General features: G+C 39.1%; 1 protein-coding gene across 10 annotated transcripts in view; it reads right to left on the reverse strand.

Annotated features, from left to right (window-relative positions):
* The window catches only part of LOC132258177 (polypyrimidine tract-binding protein 2), a 203,115-nt gene that overhangs the window by 8,378 nt on the left and 167,114 nt on the right, over positions 1-27,623 (reverse strand). For 8 of the 10 annotated variants that reach the window (XM_059755321.1, XM_059755325.1, XM_059755322.1 and 5 more), the window contains 7 exons: positions 11,492-11,612; positions 10,334-10,605; positions 9,452-9,712; positions 9,086-9,371; positions 8,550-8,746; positions 6,353-6,386; positions 2,946-3,038 (listed from right to left, as the gene is read on the reverse strand). In XM_059755321.1, the coding sequence (XP_059611304.1) occupies positions 2,946-3,038; positions 6,353-6,386; positions 8,550-8,746; positions 9,086-9,371; positions 9,452-9,712; positions 10,334-10,605; positions 11,492-11,612 (1,264 nt within the window). The remainder of the gene's footprint in view (positions 1-2,945; positions 3,039-6,352; positions 6,387-8,549; positions 8,747-9,085; positions 9,372-9,451; positions 9,713-10,333; positions 10,606-11,491; positions 11,613-27,623) is intronic. The other 2 variants (XM_059755327.1, XM_059755326.1) reach the window with 2 other exon arrangements.

Genomic DNA, 27,623 nt, shown 5'->3' on the forward strand with positions numbered 1-27,623 from the left:
ATATTCTCTTTGGGAACTTTTCAACTATCCACTCTATGTCCTGTTCATGCAGTAAGTGTGCTCCTGCATACAGTTCATTTTGTAAAATCACTCCATCCAGCAGAATGGGGTGCACACACAGCCACCCCACAAGCCCACCAGTGGAAAACATCGGGTGACTTTCTCCACCCTCCCCCATTTCATGGGGGGAGTGAGTGGACATGGTTTGACCTACAAACGAACAAGTTTTACACTTTGGAAAATATGGAATTCACCTCTGGAGCAGAATGCAAATCATCTAATATAGAGCGATTAGTCTTGAGGGGCTGCTAAGCTAAGCAATTCAGGTGAGTGCATCCAGTTCTTGTGATCTCACTGCCGGATTAGCATTCCGCGTTTGCCCGAGAATTGAATATTAGCCGGCTCAAATGCATAATCCCATTGAAATTGGAACTGAAGCTAATATGGAAATGGTCATTTTGTGTTGGAGATTACCATAATATCACTCACAGCTAGTGCATTAGTCATATTTGCATTTCTCTCTCTCAATTTTGAATTTGAAGTCCAATTTGAGCACTCATATCAGAGCTAATTACTTTGCTTATTTCAGACACCTACAAATGTGTTGTTAAACCATAAATCAGCATGATCTTATGACAGCCTTTTAGGATATTCAATTAACTCTTCAATTAATTGGTCACCATTCTGTCCATGCACTATTTAGAGACACGGAAAACTAATAGGATTCTAAGAAGACTTATGCGATAAATATTGAGAAGCAATTTCGTACCAATTAACCACATAGTGAATAAGGTGTATTTATTTGTATGATGCAAAAGAGTAAAGTTTGCCACAAAAACATAGAATTGATGGCGGAAATATTGACAAATTACCTGCGTTGAGAGGTTCTTGGAAATCAATATCGACGAGTGCAATTTAATTAGGGCTTTTACACAAACAATTGTGTTGCCTACGTAAAAAGAGGGCTTTTTCTGTTCTCCACGTAATAAAGAGCAATTAACTTGCAATTAGATGTATAATTATATATACTTACAAATCAGCGTGTTTATTATGGTACTTTTGCTGAGAAATTTCTTCTCAATTGTACCCTTTTCGTGAGAAATTATTCACCCCTTTGCTGACCTTATTGACGATTTAGTTGCTATTTATTTGATGGTAGTTTCATAAATGATCTGAGGATGGATTTTACGGAGCGATAAATTTATTTGGAAAATCATGCAAGTGTAATATCACTTTACACGAGTGCATAATAATAAATGAGTGGAAAAGTTGCACCCATTTGCAAGAGATAAATCCAATTGAAAGATGTATTTGCTAAAGCATGTTTGCTTCGGGTATTTAATAAGTGCTTTAGGGGAGGTAAAATTCAACCCATTACATATCGATGCATCTCAATTTGAGTTTTCACTCTCCCCTCATTCACAGAAGCAGTCACTTTCCACTTTTCCCGCATATCAGGTGGATGATGGCAGTCTGGGGGGGGGGGAGAGGAAGAGTTATCGCAGAGCTTTTACCCATTTTACACTTGAAACGTCAATCACCATCCACCCATTCATCCATCTACCTGATAACGGTAATTTACCTCAATGTTTCTCAATGGGGTTGCTTTCTGAGGCACGGCGACATTCCTATGGATTCTCCCGCACCCCCCAAATGGCCACCCATCCGCCGAGTCCCACGGACTCTCCGCCAGGCTGGCGGTTTGGTACGGAGGGGAGGCACATATCACACAAATGTCACACCGTGGTGAGTCATATTTCCGGGGAAATGAATATAAATTGTCCCCTCACAAATATTATGCGGAGCGGAGTATTTTGTGGCGTAGAGAAGAGACTCCATCACGAATTTTCGGAAGATTTTCCACACAAGAAAAAAACCTTGTTACATCGTCTCATCTCTCGCATAGATAGAATGATTGTGCAGCGCATGTTTAAGTGAGGAAATATCTGCTCCAAAATGACATAAATTGCTATCATACAAATTTTATACATTGAGAGAGAGAAAACAGATTAGCAAAAGTGTTGAAATATTCCTCTCTTTTCACCACAATATGGGTCAAAATTACTGTGCTGGTAATTCAATAATTAGGCGGTATGTTTCGAGTGCATTTGCTACGAAATGAAAACAACAACGAGGAAATAATTTAATTAACATTGTCACTGTGTCAAAGTACGCTTCACGACTCTGCATAGTTGTGGCTTTTATTTCACTGTCGCTCTCTCCATGTGGACCAATCTCGAGTCCCTTTTCTCATGCGAGCCATTCAACATATTTTGGCACATGACCAAGAAACATTTCAAAATTGTCTAACATGCGGCAAAATTTATACTAAATAGCTGTGATTCCTCTTATTGTTTACTTTCTTCGAAGACATTCGGGAAATTTTTTATTATCTTCAGCCCAAGAAAGCGCCTCCAAGGCGAATTTCCACTGTGGCGCTGAAGATCTTCGTTTTTTTTATGTCCCACATTTGTGACTCTTCTCTAGGACCGCCGCGCGTCTATTGTGTAACTTCGGGTGGGTTTTTCTCTTGGACTGAAAAGAGGTCGTTCCGGTGGGATTTTATTGGTGTAATTTGAAATGTTGTTGTGCGAAGAATTTGAATTTTATATCAGTGTTAACCGTCCAAAATCAAGTGGCATTCGAGCAGCAAAGCCACCACAATCCAATAAAAGCGGGTCTTGAGATTGACAGTGTAAATAAATTACGAATACAATAAATTTAAATTTGTCATAAAATCGCGTCTCTGATAAATACAAGTAAAAAAAAAACTGCGCTGCGTCGTTGGTTGTTTCATGTTTGCTCGCATTTTCCCATGTCTGTTAGCTTTTCCTTGAATTCTCTTGTGTGAATTGTGAGTCAGGAGAGGAATTGTGAAATTATGGGAACAGGAAGCAAAATAACCCGCGTGGTTAAGAGATCATAGAGATGCCTAATGTACTCACCCAAATATGCTTGATGTGGTTCAGCCATCTGAATTAAAGCTGAGTCTTTTTTGTTGTAGAGAATCTTCACCCGTTGTACATCACCATAGACCCCTGAATATGAGAAAAGAAGGAGAATGTATAGGCAAAATCTCGACAAATGCTTAGGAAAATCTATCAAACTTCCCTCTCATTGGAATTATATAAGATGAAATTTGCCTTAATATCGCCAAGGCATATAATTTCAACTTTTGAAAGAAGAAAGATAGGATTAAATGAGAGGAAAGGTTTGAGAAATGAAAAATACGCAAGGCTTTTGGCGAATTACTCTAAAATGTGTATTCCCACGAGATGGTTTAAATGAAAAATTTCACTGTGGAAAATCGGCTTTAAAATGATTTGCTGCAGAGTTGGAAGAGCTGGAAAAAAGTCTACGTTAAATCCCCTCCTACGGTGTGATTGTGTTATTAAAATATGTATTAGCCGTAATATTAATATCACTGTCTATCTGGCAAATGTTCCAGGAATGTTTTCGAAGAGAAGAACGGCTTCGCAGGAGATTAAATTCGACCTCCTTTCCTTTGACTCTTTCCTCCCCTCTCTCCGCAACATTCACCCAAATTATGTCGCTGGAAAATTTCATTTCCCTCCAGCATATCAAGGATGAGATAAAATATCTCTCAGCTTCCTCCTCAGCTGCTGCTGGACATTTCAATAAAATTGATATCGCGCGGGGGGTGAGACCGAAAAAATGGGTCGGAACATGAACTAAAACATGAGGAATAATAAATGAAAATTATCCTCGGTGGAAAATTTTTACATTTCCTGAAGAAACTCCGCACTACTAATTTTAAACATTTGACGAGCAATAAAAGCAGCGTGTCTGAATTAAATTAAATTATTAATGATGCAATTTTCATTAAATGAATTTTTTACCATTTTCCTCTTTTTTCCGCTCTTCCTGCGCCTCTTGTCATTCCCACACTTTTGGCACACTTTTAGGCGGGGGTTGAGCGGAAAAAATAGTGAATTGAAGTGTGGCATAAATAAAAAATGTGCCAAGGGGATATTTTCTCTGGCTTGCATGTATTTTTTTTTAGACTATATATGTGTACATATTATCCACACAGTTTCGAATTTATTGAAAATTCTAGTCACGACCATCGAGTGCATTTCAAATTCAATTCAGTATTTTGTCCACAAAAATAACTTATTTTCACGCTGAAGTGTGGAGAAATATTAACAGTGAGAAAAAGCATTTTTCACCACAAGTGTTCATTTACAGTGAGACCAGAAATAATAGACCACCAAATATCGCAGTTATTATTTTTTAATAACACTTGATAAAACAAGAAATGAATATTTTGCCAAATAAAAAATGATTGTCAAGTTTCAGTTAATTAAAAATTCAATTAAATCCTCAAACTGCTTCAATGTTTTCTTAATAAAAATACAAAAAAAACTGCACTCGAAGTGAAATCATAAAGAAAATGCGAGAAAGATTCACAGGAAGAATCCTTTGAGGTTTATTTCAGAGAGCACAAAAGAAGTGATTTCATTTTAAGTTAGTCTCTCATTTTTCTTTCATTTTGTGAGTTTCTTGTATGAAATTCTCCTCAATCTACTTCTTAATTCAGATAGTCCAGAAAAAAAGAGTACATTCGAGATCCACCTCCTTATTTCTACTCCATCTACTTCACTTCTATCACTATATCCGCCCTATGTGAGTCCTCAAATGGTTAAGCAACTGCAGATGAATTGCGCAACTCTTTTTATTCTTGTCTCAAGTTTCCTCGTTCACCTGAACAGATTTTCTTTCCTTGCAATATGAGGTGGAAGTTGAGCAGGGATTTGTGGAATACAAAATTCACAATATACGTTTTTCCTCAAATAAATAACATCCAGACCATCGATTTACTCTTCATAAAGATTATTTCAGTTCTATATACTTAAAATTTTTCTTAATCACCTCCTTGTTTCATACTTATTGTCAGGCAATAAAGGTGAAATTTCCACCCACGCGGAATTCTTTAAATACTCACATTTTCCCCCCTAAAACCATTTTGAAGGAAAAGTGAGTGTTGTGCGGTGTATTAAGTATGATACTTTTTTCCATTCATTCATTTGCTCGCTGTGCAATCTCTCCATTAAGCAGGGATTGAAAGAAACACCCCAAACCCCTTGGCACTGAGCGTGAATACAGAAGAAGGCAGTCAATTTATAATATCATATCGCCTTTTGAGACGATTTTTTCCTCTCCATCTTCAATTCTCGTCCCGCGTATTTCCTATTACACCCTCCACGATACCCTTTTCCCGAGGATTTTCCTCCACCAACATCATAAGCATTTTTCCCCATTCATTATCATATACTATTTATATTCGCACTTATATTTGTCCCTCCACGTGATTCCCACTTTCTCCCCCAATGCGACGGGTCCGCCCCAGTGGGAATATGAATTTCTCTTTTCTTTAATGTAGAAAAATTCACAATAGCAAGCGCTAAGGCGTCTGTAAAGTGAAATAATACTGCAATACAGGTGAGACGGGATTGGGAGAGAAGAGAGAGGGTGTTTCTTTCCTTATAAATCGTTGTCAATTATTGATGATGAAGCATTTTCTTTAAGGAAATTCAATTGAATATCGCAACGGCACATGAAAAATGTCAATATATGAGAAGCTCGGAGGGAGAATGTCAAGTGAAAGAGAATATATATCATTTTAAATAGAATTTGCATTGATATTCCTCCTATTATTCCCACCCATCCCGAGAGTCTTACCTTGCCACTCTCGCCGCAATTTTTCTTTAGACATCGCGCGAGTCAACAAAAGAAATGACTGCGAGGACGGTAAAAATTAATTATTGCAACATTTCAATTTAATAGCTTCCTCTCTCCCTGTCAAAAGACCCTTTGCACGAAAGGAGATTTTTCATCACAAAACACTTTCTCATGATGATTCCCGAAAGTCAGTTCTTTTGTCCAAAAAATATATATATCACAGCTTCATTTTAATGCCGATTCCAGCTGAAATTTTCATTTTTTTCCCCTAATAAAATTCTATAGTTTTCGTCTTTCCATTCGCCGGAATGCATTTCCTGTTTATACATTTCTAAGAAGAAAAGTCAAAGTTATTCACACAGACACACAATTAAAAGGAAAATAAATATTACAAGACAATAAAAATAAAACACAAGTGAAGGTGTAAAATAACACAAATCATAGATTACTATAGATAAATGATGTGATGTCTCTGAGAGAGATTTTACAATGTATAAATTAGCTTTTTTTTTATCTCAGCATAATGTTTGTATGCAAAGTACTGTTGTTGTTTTTTTTGGTTTGATACAATTATAGAAAAAAGACGTAAAATAAAAATAAAATAAAAACAATGTATTAATAAATACAGTAATAAATTGTGCAGACGTACCAAAGAGGGTAAATAGAGCATCAGGCGTGACCATCTACAGAGAGAAAGAGATCAGTTAGCAGAGTATTTTTATATATATATCAATTGTTATCAATATATATAATAAAATGTCTTTTGGACCAACAAATAACAAAAGATATGGGAAAAATAGGGTTATTTAGAGAGGAAGACAATTGGGGGAAAACGCAAAGGATCGTCCAACGAGTGATTGTGCTTCGACTCAAAAACTGTGCATTTCCCATTCAACTGGACTCTTTTCGCAGGATAGAATCCGATATCCAGGAATAGATAACAGAAAACTTCTGCAAGGGACATTATTGTTACACGCAAAGTAAGTTTCACGTGTTCTATTTTAAGAGTTCTTTTCTTATGAATTATAAACAGGATAATTATATGACATGGAATCAAAGTGCTTAATTGGGTGTTAACTTTATAAAACTGTTTATAAACTTTCCGATAAATTCTTCTAATTACAAAATTGAAGGAGTGAATTTTTCATATCAACCAATCAAGTTAGTCTGACGCAATTACTGAAACCCATTTGTGATATTGCATCAGAAGATGGCTTATTGGAAATTTGCTGGAGGGAATAAACTGTTTAGTTGAAGTTTCCTTGTAATGCAGACTTTAGAAAGTTTGAAGGTTGCATCAGAATGACGCCCCTTTTGTCAATGAATTTTTAAATCCCGGTGAAGAAAGTCCCTTCGATCCTGCCTGAGTGAATTGATGCATTTCACGATAAGATATGCAGCATTCTACAGTGAGAACCACTTTGGCATGCCACAAAGCCATTAGTGCTGCTCAAAAGAAGACTTGGACTGAAGGATAAAGTGTCAGATTTGCCGGTGGACAAAGAGAGAGAGAGAGAGAGAGACTGTGAAGCAAGAAGAGCAGAGAGGTGAGGATGTTGGAGTGAATTTTTATTATTCATCCAATTTCTACTACTTTTATTTCACGTGTCTCTTCAGGGTGAGTTGGCCAGGGAGTGTCTGTGGCACTCAATGGTGGTTTTTGGCTGAAGTGGATTATTTCATAAGCTTTGTTTAATTAAGGAGCTCCTGAGATAGTGACATAGAATGACGGTGTGGTATTGAATTTGCATAACTAGTGACTGGAGTGTTTCAGTGCAAGTGAGCAAATAGAGCGAGAAATATTCAATGGCAGAGAAGAAGCGGGCGAAGAGCTATATTATCTATAGGTCTATGAGAGAAGGAAGATGACAGAGTTCACGATGGTTTGTGTGGTGACAAAAAGGGGGGAAGAAGGACTTGATTGGGAAAATAAACATTTTCCCTTGTGACTTTTTGCTGCCTTTTGTGGACAAACAAATGTCCTCCTTCCACAATCCCTCCCCATCCTAAAACAGTTTTCTGTCGAGTAATTAAGTGACAGAGTGACAAATCTAGTTCAGAAAGAAAGAGACAGAGAAGAGAAAAAAAGCCCACCACAAATTGTGGCATAGTTTGGACGGTGGAAATGCTCGATATTTAATTCGTGTCTAATTAAACGAGGCGAGCAATGTTGGGTCCCACAAGGAGATTTATTATTTTCCCAAAATTGATGCGTGAGTATTCGTCCATTGCATGAATATTTTATTAGGATTTCACCCGCGGATGACAATGTCAATTCGAGCGTGTCGCATTCTCCCATGGAGAGCGTCCTGAGGGTGGCTTTTTAGTAGGTGTGCTCACACATTCCGATCAACACCACATGAATTTAGAGTTGTCCCAATTTTGCCCAAACCTTCATTGAATTACAATAATTTTCACCCGAATTGACAATAATTGCGTGGGATTTGGCCGGTGGGCAAACAGAATTTCGACTATACATGAGGGACAGAGAGCTTGTTTCTGCGGTCCAATTGGCCACAGTTGCACAGAGATTTCACCTTTTTCTTCATCGCCACAGCAATTACGAGATGTGGAGGCGGAAAATGTGAAAATTGTATATATATGTACAAATTGCGACAGACGCGAATCGAAGAGTGAGCTTCAAAATCGCACAGGATTGATGGAGAGAGAGATAAAATGAAAATTCAACTTTGTCATTAACGTAGAAAAAAAACCAAACACAAACATAGAGCTCAGAGGAGAGAACAAAAAAAAATAACAAAAAACAAATCTCAAGGAAGAAGAACCAAAAGCATAGAATAGGGGTTTCGGATGGTGGCAAGAGACTCACAAAAACTGCACCTTACCTCTTCATTCAGGTTGGACACGAGAAGCACATTGGAGAGACCACGCAGGGCAGGTGTGGCGTTGCCCAGAGCACCGGTGGAGGCCAGAGCGAAAGCTCCCAGGCTCGGCAGAGCGCCTCCGTAAGCACTGGCCAAAGGCGTTCCCAGGCCCAAGGCGAATGGCGGCAGAACTCCGGGCGCTCCCAGGCCATTAACTGCTGCATTAGAAGAGAGTGCATGTTAAATTTTACACAATGCCAAAGTGTGGCTATAAATTTTGCCAGCTTTGCGTATATGCATAATGTTTTCTGCTGATAGATATAACTGTGGTAATGGTTGAGGAAGAAGTTTTAGTTTTGCTCAAGATGCTTATGCTTTTTGAGAACATCTTCAGCAGGGCGGAATTCTTCATTTCCGCTCTTTTGTATCAAATATGCATCTGTATTATATACTGGAAGATTTACAAAATGTACAGATTTTTGTGTTGTTTGAAAATTAAAGTGTTCCCAATTCGTATATAAATAGCAAAATCAAAAGACAGTGAAGTGGAAAGTTACCTAGTCTATCACCTGTCAGGGCTGGTCGCCTCTGGGTGGCGAGCAGCAGCAGGTCGCTGGCGTTCACCAGGCCTCCGGCACTCGCGATGACCTCCGTTCCTGGCTCACCCGGCGGTAACGAGGGATTGGTGAAGTCCCGCGATTTATCATTGTTGTACTTGACATTTAGTGCCGTCAATTTGCTGTTGTCGATCCTCAGCGTGCAGCATCCGTTGTAGATATTCTGCCCATCGAGGACTGTCTTTGCATGTTGAGCCGTCTGAGCATCGGGATACTGAATGAGAGCCTGCGGGCGACACGACAATTGATTACAAAATCAATATTACTGCGAGGAAGGAGCAAAACTATGGCTCTTCTCATACTCACTTGGAATGAATTATTTTTCGTAAACGTAACGATTTTTAATACTTTTCCAAATCTCTGGAAAATCTGATGCAAGATGTCAAGTGAGACTGGGTAGACGAGTGATTCTACAATGACCCTGAGCACAGTGTTGGGACCCCCGCCGCTCGACGTGGAGTTCTGCACAGCCTGAGATGTGGGATCTGTCCCGGACACGGGCAGGGGTGATCCACTGGCTGGCGACTGGATCTGAAAGTCCTGGTTCTGCAGCGCCGCCGATGCACTCTGCAAGCGTGAAGAAGCTTTGAACGACATAGCGACAGTTTTGTCCAGGACGAGCCTGGGTGTGTTGAATTGAAAGCTCTCTGTGTGTGTGTGAAAACTATTATCAATTGCAGCGACGTCCCAAGTTGGGGACCCGAAATGAAAACAAAGCGATATGGATGTTGACTTCTCCCAAATCTCAAGTGAAATTCACTGAAATTTCTCAAAGTAGATTGAGAAGAAAAATGCTTGAGATACACAGAAAGGTCTGCTTCTGACAACCGAATAAAGATTAATGAATGTGATTTGATGGGTGAGAATGTCTTGAATCCTGAATTTGTATACATTGATTCCATCGAGACTCTCTTCCTCATCGTCTCCCCTTCGACCTAAATAGCCATCCATTGAAAGTATAAGATCGGAAGATGGCTTTTGGGGTGAAGTCCATTGGGAAAAGTCGCACAGACCTTTCAATTGGGAAGATTCACAAGTTTCCGGATTGACTGAATACTTGATAAATCTCACTAATTTCGCCACACATCGCTCAATATTCTAATAATTTTCACACTTAAGTGTTGAAGCAACAGCAAATTAGGGTGTTAAATGTATTTTTTAGAAAGGATCAGAAACAACTGCACATACCGCTATTGAGTGGCTCTGGTCGGTCTTGAGCTCCCGATGATTCGAGAACTGCACGTACACCGTCCGGCCGCGCACCTGTGGTGGATTGGTTGTGAAGCAGGCCACCATGGCGGCTGCAGACACCTCATCGGCCATCTCGAGGAAGGCCTGATTTTTCCCTTTCAGCACCAGAACATTGGTCACACGACCAAATGCCACCCCCAGCTGAACGACCTCCGCCTCACTGGACTCATTCGGTATGTTTCTGATGTGTATTACACGGGATGGTTTTCCTGTGGAGCAATCACATGCACTTCAGTACACCACATAAAATATCTACCCCTGATTCCTGACTATTTCATGAGTGCCGTAACAAAGTTGCCAAGTAGAAAATCCGATATCCCACCATGAAATGAATAAAAAAAATTCCACGAAAACTTGCTGGGTGCTGCATAATGGACAGTGGGAGTGTTAGTTTGAAAGACAGCTGAACAAATTTCAACCCCTCACCATTAAATATGCAGATGTGTGTGAAAATGCAAAACAACTCCGCAGTCATTAGAATATTTCTATGCAATATTTACTTCACAAGTGAACTGAAAGTGTCTAATCGTGACAATCACTTGCCCAAAATTCTGTCATTTCTCTGTCTCTCGCGGTAATTTTATTCGATTTGACATATTATTGCAGTCATACATAAATTATGACATTTACTTTTGATAAACATTGCGTACAAATGCACCACGAGGACAAGTACTAGCTGGATGTTCAATTAAATGAAAAAAATATTGAGGTCTGAATAAGCAATGGTTAATTTATAATCGTAATACCTCAATTAACAATCACTTCCGCTCATTTAAATTAACAGTATTAAATGATAACCATTTAAAACAGCACCAACCAATTTTCAACCTCTTCTAAAATTTATATCAAGCCATTATTGAAATGGAAATTCGAAATGTTAATCGGATTTGCGTAAAATTTTTAATACTTGCATATTCATGCATTTTCAATGACTCTTTTCAGGCCAAAGTAAGAGTCTTTTTGCAGTGAAACTCTTGGAGAATTCTCTTTAATTTACTGTATTTTAGTAAAATGTGTTTGAATTGTGGGGTAAAACTTACATTCCCATAGTTTAAGTTTTGATAAAGGAGCTTTTAGGGATTCTAAGACACTCACCAACACCACCGAGGACTGTGTTCGTTTCCAGCTTTGCTTTTTTGCTTGCTAAATCCTGGTTATTGTTATCAGATGCAGGCGCCATAACAGCTGCTTGACTCAGTAGTTCGTCACTACCTCTCTGGAAAAGAAAGGAAAGATCATTCGCCATTCAGTATAAGAATTTCATACAATTCCAACAAAGATTCGCCCATGAAAAGACATGTAAAATCACATCAAAACGTTGTGGGTATTCAGAGAAATATTTTCATTTGATTCTCATCCCGAAAGTCTTTAACAAAACATTTTCCGTACATTGAGAGAAAATACCACATTGTTATTATTTTCAATAAATTTAACGTATTACTATATGTACTTTCACGATGAAAGAAAATGTTGTTGCATCATCCGAAGGAGGAAACATTTACCATACATTGGATATTCCGTACTTCCGCCCTGGCACAAAATTCCCTTTCTCTGGGTATTTTCCCTTAACATATTAAGACCTGTCTGTCGAAGTATCTATATAGTTTCCCATTCACCCTTCGCAAAAGCACACATGAGGGTTTTCTGTGAAATAAAATAGAGACAATACACCATTCTTGCCAATGGCCTTGCTCTTTCTTCATACACAAGACGTAAAATGTCACACAAATTTACGAATTTCAGATACAAAATAATATTTTTTAAATTTTCTTCAACCCTTTCTTAAAATCTGATACTTTGTGCATATCAAAGACTGCACAAAAGGATCTTCAGATGAAATTATAGATGATAAAAGTTAAATAACGAGTCCAAAGTTGCTTGATGAATGGATTGGAAGAGAGCTTTTAGGTCACAAAAAGCCAGTAAAAGAGTCGAAAGGTAAAAGAGTATTATCTGACTACTGGGAACTATCAATCATTCACTGAGTCGCTATGTTGACAATCATATAAAATATGCATCTGAAGGGAAAAGTCACCCGCATTTTTACCTCCTGGCAATGCCAAAAGGAGTCTGCAGAGAAATTTTGCAACAATCGAACACACAATCTTTTCTTACTCCATCGACAATTTGAGGTTGCGATTGACGCTATATACGTGAAATGATGAAGTGGATTTTTCCGTTTTATGATTCCCTTCCCTTCGTCGAGAAAAGGAAAGAAAAAAAGAGAGAGAAGAAGTGAGGAAGAATGATTTTAGATTGTACTTCTGAAACTCCGTATGCAAATCCTCAACCTAAAAGCTCTCCGTGAAATTTTAATGCGTAGAATCTTTTGCAAAAATATTCTCTGTGATTTTCCAAGAGTACACACGGAAGATTTTCTTTATTAGAAATTTCAAAATTTAATTTAAAGGATTCCACATTTCATCGTTGCTTTGACGTGAAACTTTCCGCACGAAAAAGTGTACGTAAGACAAAAGACTTCTTTTCAGTCTGGCTGCTTTCTAATAAATTCTCGTCTGTCTATTCACTCAGAAAAATTTGTGTACAAATAGAAAACTCTCCCTCTCTGTACATTTCGCACATATTTTAACTTTATTTCATGGGGAAAAATCCACGTATTTCACTTAATTTGACTGAATGTTACACATGTTATTCAAAAGAATGACACGCAAATGTTGAATGTGTTTGTTTTCAGATTAAAAAAAAGTCCATTACAAGCTATTAGAATTTAAATTTTTCCACTTCTATTGAAAAATTCATAATTTAGAGATGACTCAATAAATGCAACACAAGTGCAATATAAATTTGACAAAGAATCGAGAAAAAAATACATTTAACTTTAATTGCTGCATTGAAAGGTGCTTTTGAAAGTAATTTTGTAAAGTAGGGAAAATATGAGGAGAAGGACTCTAGAAGTGAAATCAATGGGGAACAAACTCACAAATAGCGAGTGAATTAATTCCATTTGTATTTTCTTTTGCGCCCCATAGTTTCCCACCCTGAGAGCTCGGGTGTATTTGCGTGAAAACTCAATTTCCCTAAATGGATTCGCACGGAAGGAATACGCGCGAAGGAATTATTGAAAAGTTTTCATTTAGAGATACCTTCGGGGCTGGGCGGCGCGCGGAGAAGTGATTTGGGTGGGTTTTGTCACAGAGAGAGAGCGAAATACCCGCGAAAGGCTCTAGTTTGCTGGCAAATTGAATTATTATACAATCCATACGGTAATGCCATGGCGAAAATGTACATAATGGCACTCACAGTGGCATTAGCTGATGGCTTTCGTGTGGCTTTATGCCGTGCCAAACATTTTCGGGGTGTTATTCGTGAATTTTGCCACTTTGTGCGAGAACACGAGGAGGATGAGCACATTAACCACTTGGTGGCTTGCAATTTGAGAATTGCACAGCATTTGGGGTTGTCGTGGAGAGAGAAGGATGGCTCTGGATGTACAATAAATTCTTCTCTGGCTCTGCCCTGCCTCGTGGCGCGCAATCTGTTCATTGAAAATTGATAATTAAGATTAATCATTTAATGAGTTCAATTGCGATAATTGCTCCACATGGTGGATCTGCTCGGTTGTGTCTTTTGGCAAAGTAGAGCGCGCACCACAAACACAGTTAGGAAACTTGGTGAAAATACGACAAATTAGTTTGATAGCAATTTTCAAGCTGTGCAGAGTATTTAGAAGTGTCCCTTGATAGTGCATAAAATTACTAAATTAGAGCATAACTATGAAGGGTATTGATAAAACTTGATGTTTCGCCAATATATGAATTCCCTGTAAAACATTCTAATGCTAAACATTTTCCAAATAACTCCCAAAGCAACTTGCGTTTTGCTTACGATGCAAAATTAATTTAGAAACTTTCACTCCTGCGAAGGGAGAGACGAAAAGTCAATAAGACATCGTGTTTGTGAAAAAAAAAATCTTCCTATTTTATATGACAAATTCCTCTGAGCAATAATTTTATTAATATGTACTCTTCACCACTTTTCCCACAATATCGCTCATAACTTCAAAAACATTTCGTGGAAGAGGAGGAATGAAAACAATGTGGGGAATTTCGCTATAAAAGCATTCTGGGCTTCGACATAATATTCAATGTAATGCAGGTAATTTCTACGATGGTGGCAGTGAGGAAAAAAAAGCTCAACGCAAACTTTGACAAAACTTTTTAATTAATTTTAATGAATTAAAATGCAGAAAGAGCAGCAGGGGAGAGTAGTTGCTTTTTACTTCTTGCAAGGAATAATTTTCCACTCACATTTTTATTTATTTTTTTTATTATGGCTAAAGTGAGAGATTGCGTGAAAAATAGAATATTTAATAGAATTCATGTGGTTGCTCTTTTATCTCCATGCAATACAAGAACTTTTGTATAGATGTCTTTACTTGAGGATTTCCATTATAGACAAAACTTGCACTTTACACATTTGTGGTACATTTTTCATTGCATTTTTCCAATTATTTCTCAAAAGAGATGCGCGCAAAGCCATAGAAAACTGTTTACAGTTCCCAAAGACACAGGGAAATAAACTTTAATACAAAACACTCAGCAAATTCATATAGATCTAGATAAGCTTCAAATTTTCTAATTGAAAAACAACTATAAATGTTCTACTCAACTTTTTCCCAATATAAAGTTTATAGACTTAAAAATTTAACCTCATTTCCTGAAGCTTTGGCTGATGGGAAATATTTCGATTTTCTTGAACTAAATTCCATGAACTTTTCGTGGAAATGTTGAAGGAAGAACATCTCTTGGCCTTTCTATTTATAAAATCATCTCTTTGGGAGTAATATTAACTGCCATTTTTAAGCTTTTCTTCCTCGGAAAGCACTAGATACTGACTGGGTAACAAGATCGTAGGAAAGAAGTTGTTTGTATATGTTGAGAATAGATACAGAATTCCCTTTTCGTGTGCCCCATCCATCTTCCCCACCTCCTCGGGAGTGGCTTTGTTTGTGCGCGATAGAAGGAAAGTTGACGAAGATGTTGCCCTATTTACTTACCCTCCCGAGGAGCTCAGAACGAGTATAAAGTTTACTCTAAAAGGTACAGGCCTCGGGGTGAATTTTCAAAGTGATAAGCAAGGTGGAGCATCTCTTCGGTGTGGATTGCGAGAAAAAGCGTGGATAAACATTTAAAATCATTAGTGGTCCCTGTGGCCTGTCGCATTTTTTATGGCCACACTGTGATGGCAGAGCAGGTGATGATGAAAGGTGAGTGTTGATTTTATCTGCCGTAAATTCAATCATTTTAATATCATGTACAAATAATAAAATGATATGAAAATTCTCCTCCTCGAGGTGTGTGTGTGTGTGTGTGGGTTGGGAGACGACAAAAGAAAACGTGAAATAACTCACCATAAAATCTCTTTTCATATTTCATCCCACTCGCATAATCTTTCAGCGCGTCGTAAATTTTTTTCCCTCTCTTGTTCTCACGGATGTTGTCCTTAATGGAAAATTTCCATGGGAGCAATTTCACGTCAACCATATCGTCGGGGCGCCGGTAAACGTGAAAAATGGAGCTCTCGTCGTGAACTTGAACAGCCAAGAAGTGCGCTGTTCTGTGACAAAATCTAATTGACCGGAATTCTCAGTATTGGTTTCCAATTTCACGACACAAGTGGAGGCACTTTGCCACAGTCATCATCATCGTCATGATTGTCAAAAAATATGAGTTGGGCGATGAAGACAGGTCCTCCCGCGCCCCCTTTCCCACCCATCGTTTTTGTCAATTCTCCCCGGATCAATTCCATTTCCACGTACGAAGAAGTGGCTTTTCTCCTTGTGAAAAGTCACCCCTTCTTGCGGGAGTGTTGTGACAGCACTGGAGCAACAACGCCTTTCACCTGCTATTTTCCTCCATTTCCAACCATTTATCGTACAGGGACATGGCTGAGCCACCTCCGAGGCACACAATACGGCCCCATTCACAGCACATCGTCTTAAGAGGCCCTTCAGGGTATTCGCATTTTCTCGAGAAAAGGGGAAATTTGCATCTTCCCGCCGCACACATTATTGTAATTGTTGAGAATGGAGGGGTTCCCCAGGGATTTTCCATTGAAAGTCGGCACAGATGAATTATGGATGAGAGTATCGCATTAAGAGATTTTTATCAATAGAATTTCTCTTGTCGGAAATAGCCTATTAAATTGTCTGTTAGATATTTAAGCCGGAAGGAAGAGCTTCTTTTTTGCCAACAAGCCCAAGATAAATCACTTTAAAGTCATATCTTTGCAGTTTAAATCTCACAGCACAAGACAGAACCAATTTGTTTAGATGTTTGACAAAAAAATTCACCACATTTTGGCCCTTATTGAGTAATATGTTATCAAATTCTGATTGTCATATCGTTCATCCCCGCAAGGAATTCATGCGCTTCAGACATGTGGAGACAAAGTAGGAGAGAAAAAATCCCGAGTGTTGCAAAAGAAAGCGATAAAGATTTGGTAGATGTCTTAAAGGAGTGTTATAAGTATATAGATTAACTTTTTTGCCATTCTGCCAACACACCCCATCATTTTTCCGCCCCAGACAATACTTCCACCCTCATGAGCAACATGTTGTTTGTTCCAACACACCGAAATCTGTTTGGTTGCACTAGAGTGTCTGTATTGCTCTCTATATATAGTCTGTGGAAGTCGCAGAAGCTCTCACTGTCTGCTCGTGTGCAGAGCAAAAGCTCTCGAGCGACCGAACAGAGCCTTTTTGGAGCTTCAACCTCATTCTGGGTGGAGTGAAAAGAAGTGGCAGAGGAAATGTTGTGCTGGATGGTCTGTATTTTTGAGAAAAGTGCTCGTTTGTCATTTTGTCGTCAACTTTTTGTGCACCGCCCGCAAATACTCTCCAATTTATCCGTTTCGTTTGAGTGGGTGACTCTGCCATTGAGGAAAAGCGATGCCAAGAGAGAGAGTGGGAAAGAAATTCATCATATCGCTTAGATTACACCTGGAAGTTATTGATTTTGAATGCAAGCAGGGAAAAAAAGTGTGGTTTAGAAGAAAACTCCCTTACTTTGGGTTCTCTTTTCAGTTCTGTGGCGAACACTGGGAAAAGGATTGATGACTGCCACCTGAGTAAAATAAATCGGAGCTTTGGAGAGTAACTCCACTAAAATTTTCAAGAGAGTTTTAGCAGTCCTCTCATCCTCTCTAGAGGGAATATACACAGATGAAATATCTCCCTCTTGAGCTTTTTCTCGAAATGCCACACAATGGAGAGATGCGCGCGGTATAATTTTTGAGATTCCTCTTCAATGTCATATGGTTGGCATAAATAGGTAACAATAGGAAAATTGTATTCATGAGACGAAAAGTGAGGGGTTGGCAGATGGAAAAACTTCCATTGTGCGATTAAAAAGTTCCTGCAGCATCGCTTTTCTGTCCGTCACAATTTTTCTTGCTCCATCAAATTGCTGTGTAACCGTATGTAAAATTTATTTTCTCCCAGACACCATTTCATTCAATGTGGAAATATTTTGTACATAAAACATGAATTTTAACCCTCAAACCCTCCACCGCGTGTGCTTTTTCAGGAGTCGTCATTGATGTATTCTGCCGGTGGAGCCAAAGGAGGAGAACCACAAAAAGAGAAAGAGAAAGAGAGAGACTTTGCACATTGAGCATTCTGAGATGGCAGGATAAAATCTTATGTACGAGAGCGCTCACACAACATCATATGGCAAATGGAATTTCTGTGGTCTCCCCAGCATTGTTCCAGATGGGGAGAGAGAGAATTCCCTCAAGACTTTTGTCACACAGTCATAGGAACAGCCACACAAGTGAACAGGAAAGCACTGGATGATGATGGCACAACTTTTCGAATAATATTCCTATACACTCTGCCATGAATATTCCCATACATTTGCACAATCCCAACGCATATGACAAAGGCGCGGAATAAATCGACGACGCGCGGGTGTATGCAACCACCCATGAACATTTTTACAATGCAAATTTAATTCATGCTGAATTCCAAAATCGCACACACACACACACTGGCAAATTCAATAGCTGCGATTTTTGCAAATTGCATGCGGATTTTTCAAAGAAACACACACAAAAGCATCACAATTGCAGAAAGGGAAGGAAATGTCACGGATAATGATATTTTTTTGGTTTTAATTACAATTTCCATTCTATACTTTGCACAATTTCACTGCCAAAATGAGGAAGACCTAAAATCTGATAAATTCATCATACACAAGTCATAAAATCCCCTGATTTCCCAACACACTTTCCAGTCATTTGCTCAACTTGTGCACCAATTAATGGTGGATTGATTTGCAGAATGTGTGCCAGACGTTTTATTGCAAAATCGCACCGGCAAAACAGCATTAAAGAGTTTCCTCTGGAGAAGCAAACAGGAAAACTTTGGGCATGTGAAAATTGAATGAAACTCCTGCATCAATATCGTGCTAAAATTTTGCTCAATGCTGGATTTAAAATCTAATTTTACCCAGGTTTATGATCACACTTCCGACGCACGTCACTTCCTCCCCATTCACCCAGCGAACTGAAGGAGGAACAGAGAGAGAAAGTGTGGGGGAGTGAACAAAAAGGTGAACATATTGCACAATCACTTAATCTTTTACCTTGTCCCATTCACTCGTCTTTGGGAGCCCCGGTCGCCGAGGGAGTTTGGGTCGAGAGGGCCATGGATGTATTAAGGGAATTGAGTTCGAAAAGTATAAACCATCAAACCACACAAGTTAATACCCTCTAACACACCACGTTGGAGGGTAAAAGTTGCCCGATGAAACTTTCCTCCCGTCTTTGGGCTGAAATACAGCGCTCCATCGTCACGATTGGAGTCTCGAAATCACCCTCCTGAGCCTCCCCTGTCATATCCTCCGCCACGCAGCAATCCAGTGTGGAACAAATAGGGGATTGAATATCAATATTTGTCGAGTCACTGGGTTGGATAGCACAAGGTACGACCTGAGTGGTTAGACTCTCACTCTGGGCTCTTCCACATCCCACAAATGGATTCATATTCCATTTTCTATTTAACTTATTCACCGTCGATGACGAGACTCCTGAATTTTATTTAATACTGACTCAGAGTTACTCAGTACCGAGAGCTCAATATCTCAGGCATGGAAAATGCACACCGGTGTATTTTACGCAAATTCAGCAAAATGCCACAGGGCAGCAGAAATCAAAGAAGATACCGTCTATAAGGAAAATTCAAGCTCATTTTTATTCCACTTCCACTATGCGGAAGAAGGAACGGAGGGAGTCGCTGAGAGGGATGCGATGAAAAGTGCAGAACATTGCGCTGGACCATGACAAATCCATTTGCAGAAGTCAACCTAGTGGAATGCTCTTCAATTTTCCATTTCAATTCATGAATCAATTAGCACAATTGTCCAAATTCGCAAGATATCATTGTCATATTTCAAACCAAAAAAAAAAGATATTCATAAGTCATGAATTTCCAAAGATAAATGTGTCAATAAAGCACATCACTGTTCAAATTAAAGAAACGAGTAGTTATTCCACATCATTACTGCTGAATTTTACATTTTTCCTTCTTCCTTTCGCCTACGTCCCAAAACAACCATCAGAATTTCACTCTTGCATTCGCATTTGTAGAAGATTAATCACGAGACATTATGGGATTATGGGTGGAAATTGCGAATGAATAATGTTGATTAGAGATAATTCAAATGACTCTTTATCAAGTTCATGAGACATTAAATTAATATTTATTAGGAGCTGAGAGAGAGAGAGAGGCGGATTTTCCTCAACTAACCTTGACTCTTGCCTAATTATTTCCTGGGCGCGAAATGAGGTACAGAAAAAAATGAGGGCACAGAGTGACAAGGTTGTGACATGGTAAGAGAAATCTTTAAGATTTATTACTGTGAGAAAGCTGACACGAAATGGTCTAAGTGTGAATTAATTGCTATGCCAGTGTTGAAAGCACACCCGAAATTTCCACACTTTTTCGGTTGGGCTAAAGAGAGCTTTTGTGGTGCGAGGATAGCTTGAAATGGCGTGAAATCAATTAAAGTTCCATGTGGACATTTCTAATGCAAAGCACACGCATAGTTTAGTGAAAATCTGCACGATTATTTAAGCTTATTTGCGTTAGATTATTGTAGGCCGCTTAGGGAATAAGTTAATATTGATATAATGGCGGAAATATTATTGTGTATTAAATTGGGTAAATAAATCATTAGGCTCATTGAGAGGCCCATTTTGGAACTGTGTGTGCGGCGTTGAATTTAAATACATGCCGCTCAGAGTGTGGAGGGAAAATTACAACAATATGCCACAATCTGAAAACTTTCATGTGCTTCCGAACGCCCACCCTCACCTTCCGCTCCCCCAAAATCCTCTCTATTGTAGTCTAATATTGTGCCCCTGAAAACCCACCCGAAAAAATCTCCCGCCCCGAAATTGACGGGGCTGCGAGAGAAAATGATTTTCAACTTTTATTCCTCGGCCAGTTTTATCATATTAGGAGAGACGATATAGCCATAAATAGACGGAGTCTCCAATGTGGTCGGACTGTTGATGGCAAAACTTGCACTACTTCCGCTCGGGACTTAATCGAAAGCCACTTTTCCTGTCTCGTCGAAACTTTTGCGATATTCATGCTTCGCTTTTTTCCATTCTCATCCTCCCCCCACCCCCTCTTTCCCACCACGAGAGCACCAATATTTTTCCACCAAAGTTGAGTGAATTGACTTCCAGGGGGTATCATTATTCCAATTTTGTTAATTCTATTAAAATAAACTCGCACACCGGATCCATGCTGCTGAAGTAACAGGAAATGAGGGTGAGCTTGGGGTGTTTTGAAGGTTAAAGTTAAACAACTTGAGCGTTTTTTTTTTGCCGCACAATTTGATAAGAAATATGCACATTGAAGTTTGCAACGCTGCGATTGCTGAAAAGGTATCAAAACGCTGAGTTTATTTGCAACTATGTCATATGCAATGGCAATATCGATTTGTTACTCAACCCATTTCATCAGTTCCCTACATCTGTACATTGGGGGATACATCGTGAGCCTTGCACTCACCTGATATCCCGTTGATTCATTGAAAAAGTTGCGAGCAGCAGCGAAAAAGCGTGGCACAAAAGCTCAATGAAAGTCACAATTTAATAATAGAGTCTAGCTATATGTTCATTGTTTATTTATTGTCGATTTATTGTGAGTGAATTTTGTGCCAGTTTCATTTCCATGGCATTTAAAGCTACCATGATAGTGCAGCTGAAGTGCATTTTAAACAATGCGAAAGCTCTCTCTCTATGCATTCATGGGCCCACTCGTTTGCCAACCCCTCACAATGTGTGCTCATAACATTTGACTTGACGATATGCAGATTTGAATCCTGGGCTTGTGGCACAATAATATCTATTTCTCTTCGTGTCTCCTCTCCACATGCATCCACCCCTGACTTTTCGAGAGTCTCATGACGCTGGGAGTGCTAAGCATTTCGCTCATTTGAGTCAGGAATCCTTTTGTGCACAGAATCTCGAATCGCACCAACTTCAATTTTCATAATTATGAATGTATGGTTTATTCAGAAAATGATATCGTGCTTTGCCGCCATTTCTTTTCACATATACCATTGACAGATTCACATCATCGCAAGTTGAATGGAAATTCCTCCTGAGGAATTTCTTTTCTTTTCGCTCCACGCAAATTTCTATCGGTCAAGTGCGCTTATTGACGTCATAATGAAGATGTTTGGGGTCAAGTGACATTCCTTGCAATCTCATGTATTATCTGTTTGAAGTGTTTGAATCTTGAAAGACATTCTTGGTTTCAACTATCAACAGTGCTTAAAGAAGTAAGCAAATTAATTACTTGAAGTTGGATAATTATGAACTTATGACCTCAAATAAAGTCTCCAAATCATGCAATAACAAAGCAAAAAAGACAGTGAGAATGAGAAAAATTTCAAAATTCAATCTTCAGGTCAAATCCTCAATCTCCAGCTTAAGCAAAAGCCTAAGCCCGAAGAAATGGTATTACGAGTTCCTTTTTGATCTTTGCTTTTTAAATTCACCAACTCAGATATTAGCCTGTGTTATTTTTTTTCTCTCTATTTTCATCCTCTGTTTACCTTCCGCCCACGCACCCACAATTTCCCAGAATTGTGGCGAAGAGGTGAAAAGTCTGTGGGAAGGTGCATAAATAAATTTCCACCGAATGTCCTGCTGAAAGAAATTCAACAAAAGGTGTGGCAAAAGTGGGTGAAAGTAGGATTGAAATTGAGACATTGAGCAAAACTTTGAAAGCTTATTAAAGTGTGGCCCGAAAAAAAATTCCACCGCCAGTTGTTATTCGCCTCCGCCCAGCGTCAACTCTCGGTCTGTGCTTCTGGGGAAACATTTGCGACGACAACCAACAAATCCCAAAATTTCACCTGACGTGTCTATCGATGATTTATTGTCCATCGACCACGATTGGTGTATCCCTCTTTCGTTTATCAACCTTTTTTCTTGCTACGTGAGGCCCGCAGGAGTGAAATCCTGAGACTGGGCGAGAGTGTCTGGCCAGAGAGGGTGCAAAAAAGCACCCCGGAGAAAACAGCGTGAGCACAAGATCGGAATACAAATTGAAAGCCTCTTCAAGTCACTCAGGGGAGGACGGTTGGAGACCTTTAAGTGAGACACAATGGAAATAATTGATTATTTTCATTCTGTCGGCTTTTCCTCTGCCAATACAGCGAAAAGATGCGGGGTGAGGTCACAAACACGGGAAGATGTTCAACCTTCTGGCGCAATTCAATCAATTTGGGGTCACATTGAAGAACCTCTACCTCTCCACACGACCATCTGTCTCACCTTTTCCCCGGGAAGAGTGTGGGGGTGGAAAAAGTGTGTGACACCACTTCAATTTAGAGAGGTTTAAGACACAATAATGTGGGTAATGATGGAAATAAAATTCATTCGGATAGCACCGAGAAGCTCAAGTGATGCTCATGAGGGGAATTGTATAGAGCCAGTGCGACAGAATAAATGCTGTGCAATTTGAAACTTTTTCATTTAAAATTACATCCAATTTAATTTTCACCACACTGATATAATTTATATTTCACATGAAAATTGATGAGAATTTCAGAAATTTTGCCACCATATAAATTCCGCCTTTCATCCTTCGGCGGAGCAATTCACTGAATTTCACCACAATTATCTCAAAGAGTTGCACACATCAAGGGATGACTTTTATTCATTGCAATATTGTCGCATTTATCGTGTTGGAATGTTGTGAAATTTTGTCAAACTAAATCTATGCTAAATTCCGTCTAAATGTTTTCCAAAAACAGCTCTTTGACTGATGAATTTCAATCAAAATATTGCATATTTATAGTGATTTTAAAATTTAATTGGCAAGGCGAAAAAATTAAAATCTTCCATTCATTTCAATTATAATGTCCATCATCATTCAATGAGTGAAAATTTCATTAATAACTCAATTTAATTTTTCAATAACGTATCATTTTCACAATTCTCACCTCTATAGTAGATATTTAATTAAAGTGAATTTTAATACGAACACAACACCATTACCATATAATTCATAATCACCTGTTTTTCATAGATAGAATTTATTTTTCAAATAAATTTTGTGCATTTGTTGTGTTTGCAAAAATCCAACTAAAGTCACATAATCTTTTAACAACTTTAAAGAAGCTTTTTCGCCATCGCCAAAGGACAAATTTGAATTTTTCCTCTCTAAAATCATGAGCAAAACATTTTCACTCGGCATTTTTTCCTCCCTCAACGTCACGAAAGCGCTTCAGCGGGTCAAATGATGACGTGAACTGTGGATGCTAGGCAGTGAATTTCAATTAATTCATCTGTGAATTTGTGAGTTTGAGCGATCACCAATCCCTCTAGGATGTGGTATTTTGCAGTGGTTGCTGCATGTTTTGGGGGTGGTCAGGATGAAATTTGAAACGCAATTGTCCCACTCACACCCACAAACTTTGATTTTCTCTTCAATTAATATGGAAAAGCACCTCGTGGGCAGCACTGGCCGAAAATTTAATTTCCAAAATCACACTTCCGGTTTTTGAATCAATTGCACGAATAGTGTGGGGTTGGCTGAACCAGTGCGCTGCGTAGCATTACACGACTAATTTAATAAGGCTTTTTGCGAGTGCTTCTATTTTCACATACTATACATTGCACATAAGTTTGCAAATATTTTTTTTTTCGGATCTCGTCAACACTGGCGAAATAAATTCCCCCCCCCCCCCCCTTAAAAAGTCAGCATATCTCCCCAGTATTTTTGCCCACGAATTGTTTATTTGACTACAATTGTGGCGACGACGATATGTGTGTTTGCTGGAGAAGGTGGCAAATTATTAACTACGGGAATTTGACCATGTTGTTAGCGTTTGTCCATCTCGCCTATTTAATATTTACAGCCGGAACTCGACATGTCACTTCCTGCTTAACACCACACATCATAGAGTGATCCCCTGGCTGACCTCTGCTGTTCCCCACTCTTTCAAAAACTATTTATAGTTTCATCGCATGAGGAGCATACGTGTGTGTGTGTGTGTGAGTGGGCAAATGACACCCAATGGTCGGCCCGAAATGGACTCAAATGCCTTTACTGCATCTCCATGCAATATGCTAATGTTTGTAAAACATATGTAGATTGTGTGAGGGTCCGAGCGACAATACAAGAGCCGGAATGAATTTTGACAGACAATGGAGTCCCTTTTGTCAGTGCCGGCGCTCACTTGGACAACATGAATGTATACATGAATGACGACAACAAACCATCATCCAAATTAAGACATTGAATTATGAATCCTCTAATTGGAGCAAATGAAACTACCAGCCAAAATGTACAAACTGCTTGTCAATCCATTTAATCCCAGGCCAGAGGGAGACGGCAGGCGTCGTGTGTGAGCGAGATGAGAGACACAAATTACCCATCACCAGAAGCCAAACCTATATCTGCAGCCCCAACGGTTACATCATCATCCTGCCAACGAGACTCTGCCACCCCAAACGGCCCACCCATCGCCCCAGCATTAAGCGCTGCGTCACAGTCATGCTTGTAATTCGATAACACTAATTTGACAATAGAGAACGGCGCACCATCGAGCGACATTTGAACCAACAATTGTTTTATGTGATTTTCTCCCCTCATTCCACCCCATTTCGCTCCATTTTCCCTTCGACTGTGCCCTTCTCAGGCGCGCTTGTCACCTCTTTTTTTCGACTGCCAAGAGACAACGCGACGGTGGGCGCTTGATGAGGAAAACAGAACGCTTGGCAAAAAGAACCACGACAGCAAACACGATGATATTCAAATGGGTGAGAGGAAAAACCACGCACCACGAATATTTGTCAAATGTCACACGAGGGTGTAAATTGATTTTCTGGGCACCGCAACACCTTTCGTGGCCATCTGAAGAAGAAAATATTTACTGCAGCGGCGTAATCTCATTGAGTTTCATCCCTCGAACTGAATTTTGATCCCCCAAAATGCGTGTTTATTTGCTACTTACACATGCTTTTATCCGAACCAAGAAATACTGTAGGGGCGGTCAAGTCGTGGTAATAATGATCTTTGACACTATCAAACAAGGGATTTGGTGGCAAAGGAACATCCTTAAATATAGTGTCGATATGTAATAATAAAATTCCCACTTCGCTGACAACATAAATCTTTTCCAGAAGCCATTGATTCTGCTTATTTTTCATCCCAAGAAACTCCTCAATTGATCTCCAGCAATTGCTCACCTCTTGAACTTTCATTCATCACACAATGGATTGAATCTTGCCCCGGAAAATCCGCTCTGAAGAAGTGAAACAAGACAAATTTGTCGGGTCAGAGGAAAGTATATATACTCACTTGAAATTTAACTAAAGCAAATTTCTCTATCGGATTTTTCAGTTCAACATTCTTCCGCCATAGGAAGTTGGTTGGAAAGTTCTGTGAGTTTTCTTTTGTCGGGCGATAATCGGAAAGCAATTATTTGTTGAAGTACAAAATGAATAAAAGGGAGAGAAAGAGAGACTGAGATTTGGTGAGGATTTCGGTGAATGAGAACGAATCTCTCCACAGAGATTTTTTCAATGCGTTTATTTTTCTTTATAGCTTGGTCTCGTGAGCTTTCTTCGCTTATTGAGTGAAAAATGGTCTCTATTCCTCAGTAACACTTCACTAGTCAGTGAAATTTAAACTACAAAGTGAGGATGAAACTTCTCACATTCAATTGAAAGCTTCTTCAAATTTCGCGCATTGAAAGCAATACTTGCACATTCCAATCCCTAAAACTACTCCTTTTTTTCCTCCCTTTTGTGCTCTCTGCAGTAAGATAGCGATTGGTTAACAATTTGTCGGATGAAGTAGCGCGTCTAGAGGCGAATAAAGTAAATAAGGAGAGAAAAAAAAACCAATTGATTTATTCATTGGATTGCAAATTAAATAATTCAGCGGGTGGAAAAGGTTGAGCAGCAATTTAACCTTATATATTGTACCACCCATTTCCATCTCATTCATCATCATCAGGCGGCAGAACAGGTAAAAATGCCTGTCGCGCAGCAGGATAATTATAGTAAATGTGGTCCAATGAGCCGATTACGCCCTCGTCCCGTAATGGGTTTACATCATTCTGAGGGCTGTGCGGCTCCGGGGTTTTCGCACTGAAAATTGTGGATGAGAGGAAATTTGGTGCTTCGATGCAGTGTCAAATGAAAATGTATTGGATGAAATCTCTCGGTTTTCATTTGGTCAAATTTGGACAAATTTGTACCTCGTTATGTGGTTCAGTACTGTGCATTGGGTTCACCTTCACGCCTTCACGGACTCACTCTGTGTGGGCCCCAAAAATCTACCAATGCCGCCCAATTCTCCCTCATGAATTTGCATTCAGCAGGATTTTGATGTATATTTCATGCCATTGGACACGAATCACTGTATCATTTGTGGTTGTTCTGCACAGAAACACAACCAAATAATAACAGAGAGACTCACTTTTAGCATAATTGCCCATGCATTCACATATGTTATATTGAAAAATCTTCACTACACAGTCTGTAATAATTGATTTCTCTACATTGTCCCCAAAAATATACAATAATTGAATTAATTTGAACGATGGATTTAAATGGAGAGCGCATATTTATTAATTTCACCAATCATTTGGCTGATAAGCAGCAATGTGAATGAAGGAACTTTTCAGATACAAATTGAGATGAAAAGAGAAGTTGGCATGAAACTAAG

Source organism: Phlebotomus argentipes, unplaced genomic scaffold (assembly GCF_947086385.1).
Source record: "Phlebotomus argentipes unplaced genomic scaffold, Phlebotomus argentipes genome assembly scaffold_4, whole genome shotgun sequence".
Classification (NCBI taxonomy): domain Eukaryota; kingdom Metazoa; phylum Arthropoda; class Insecta; order Diptera; family Psychodidae; genus Phlebotomus; species Phlebotomus argentipes.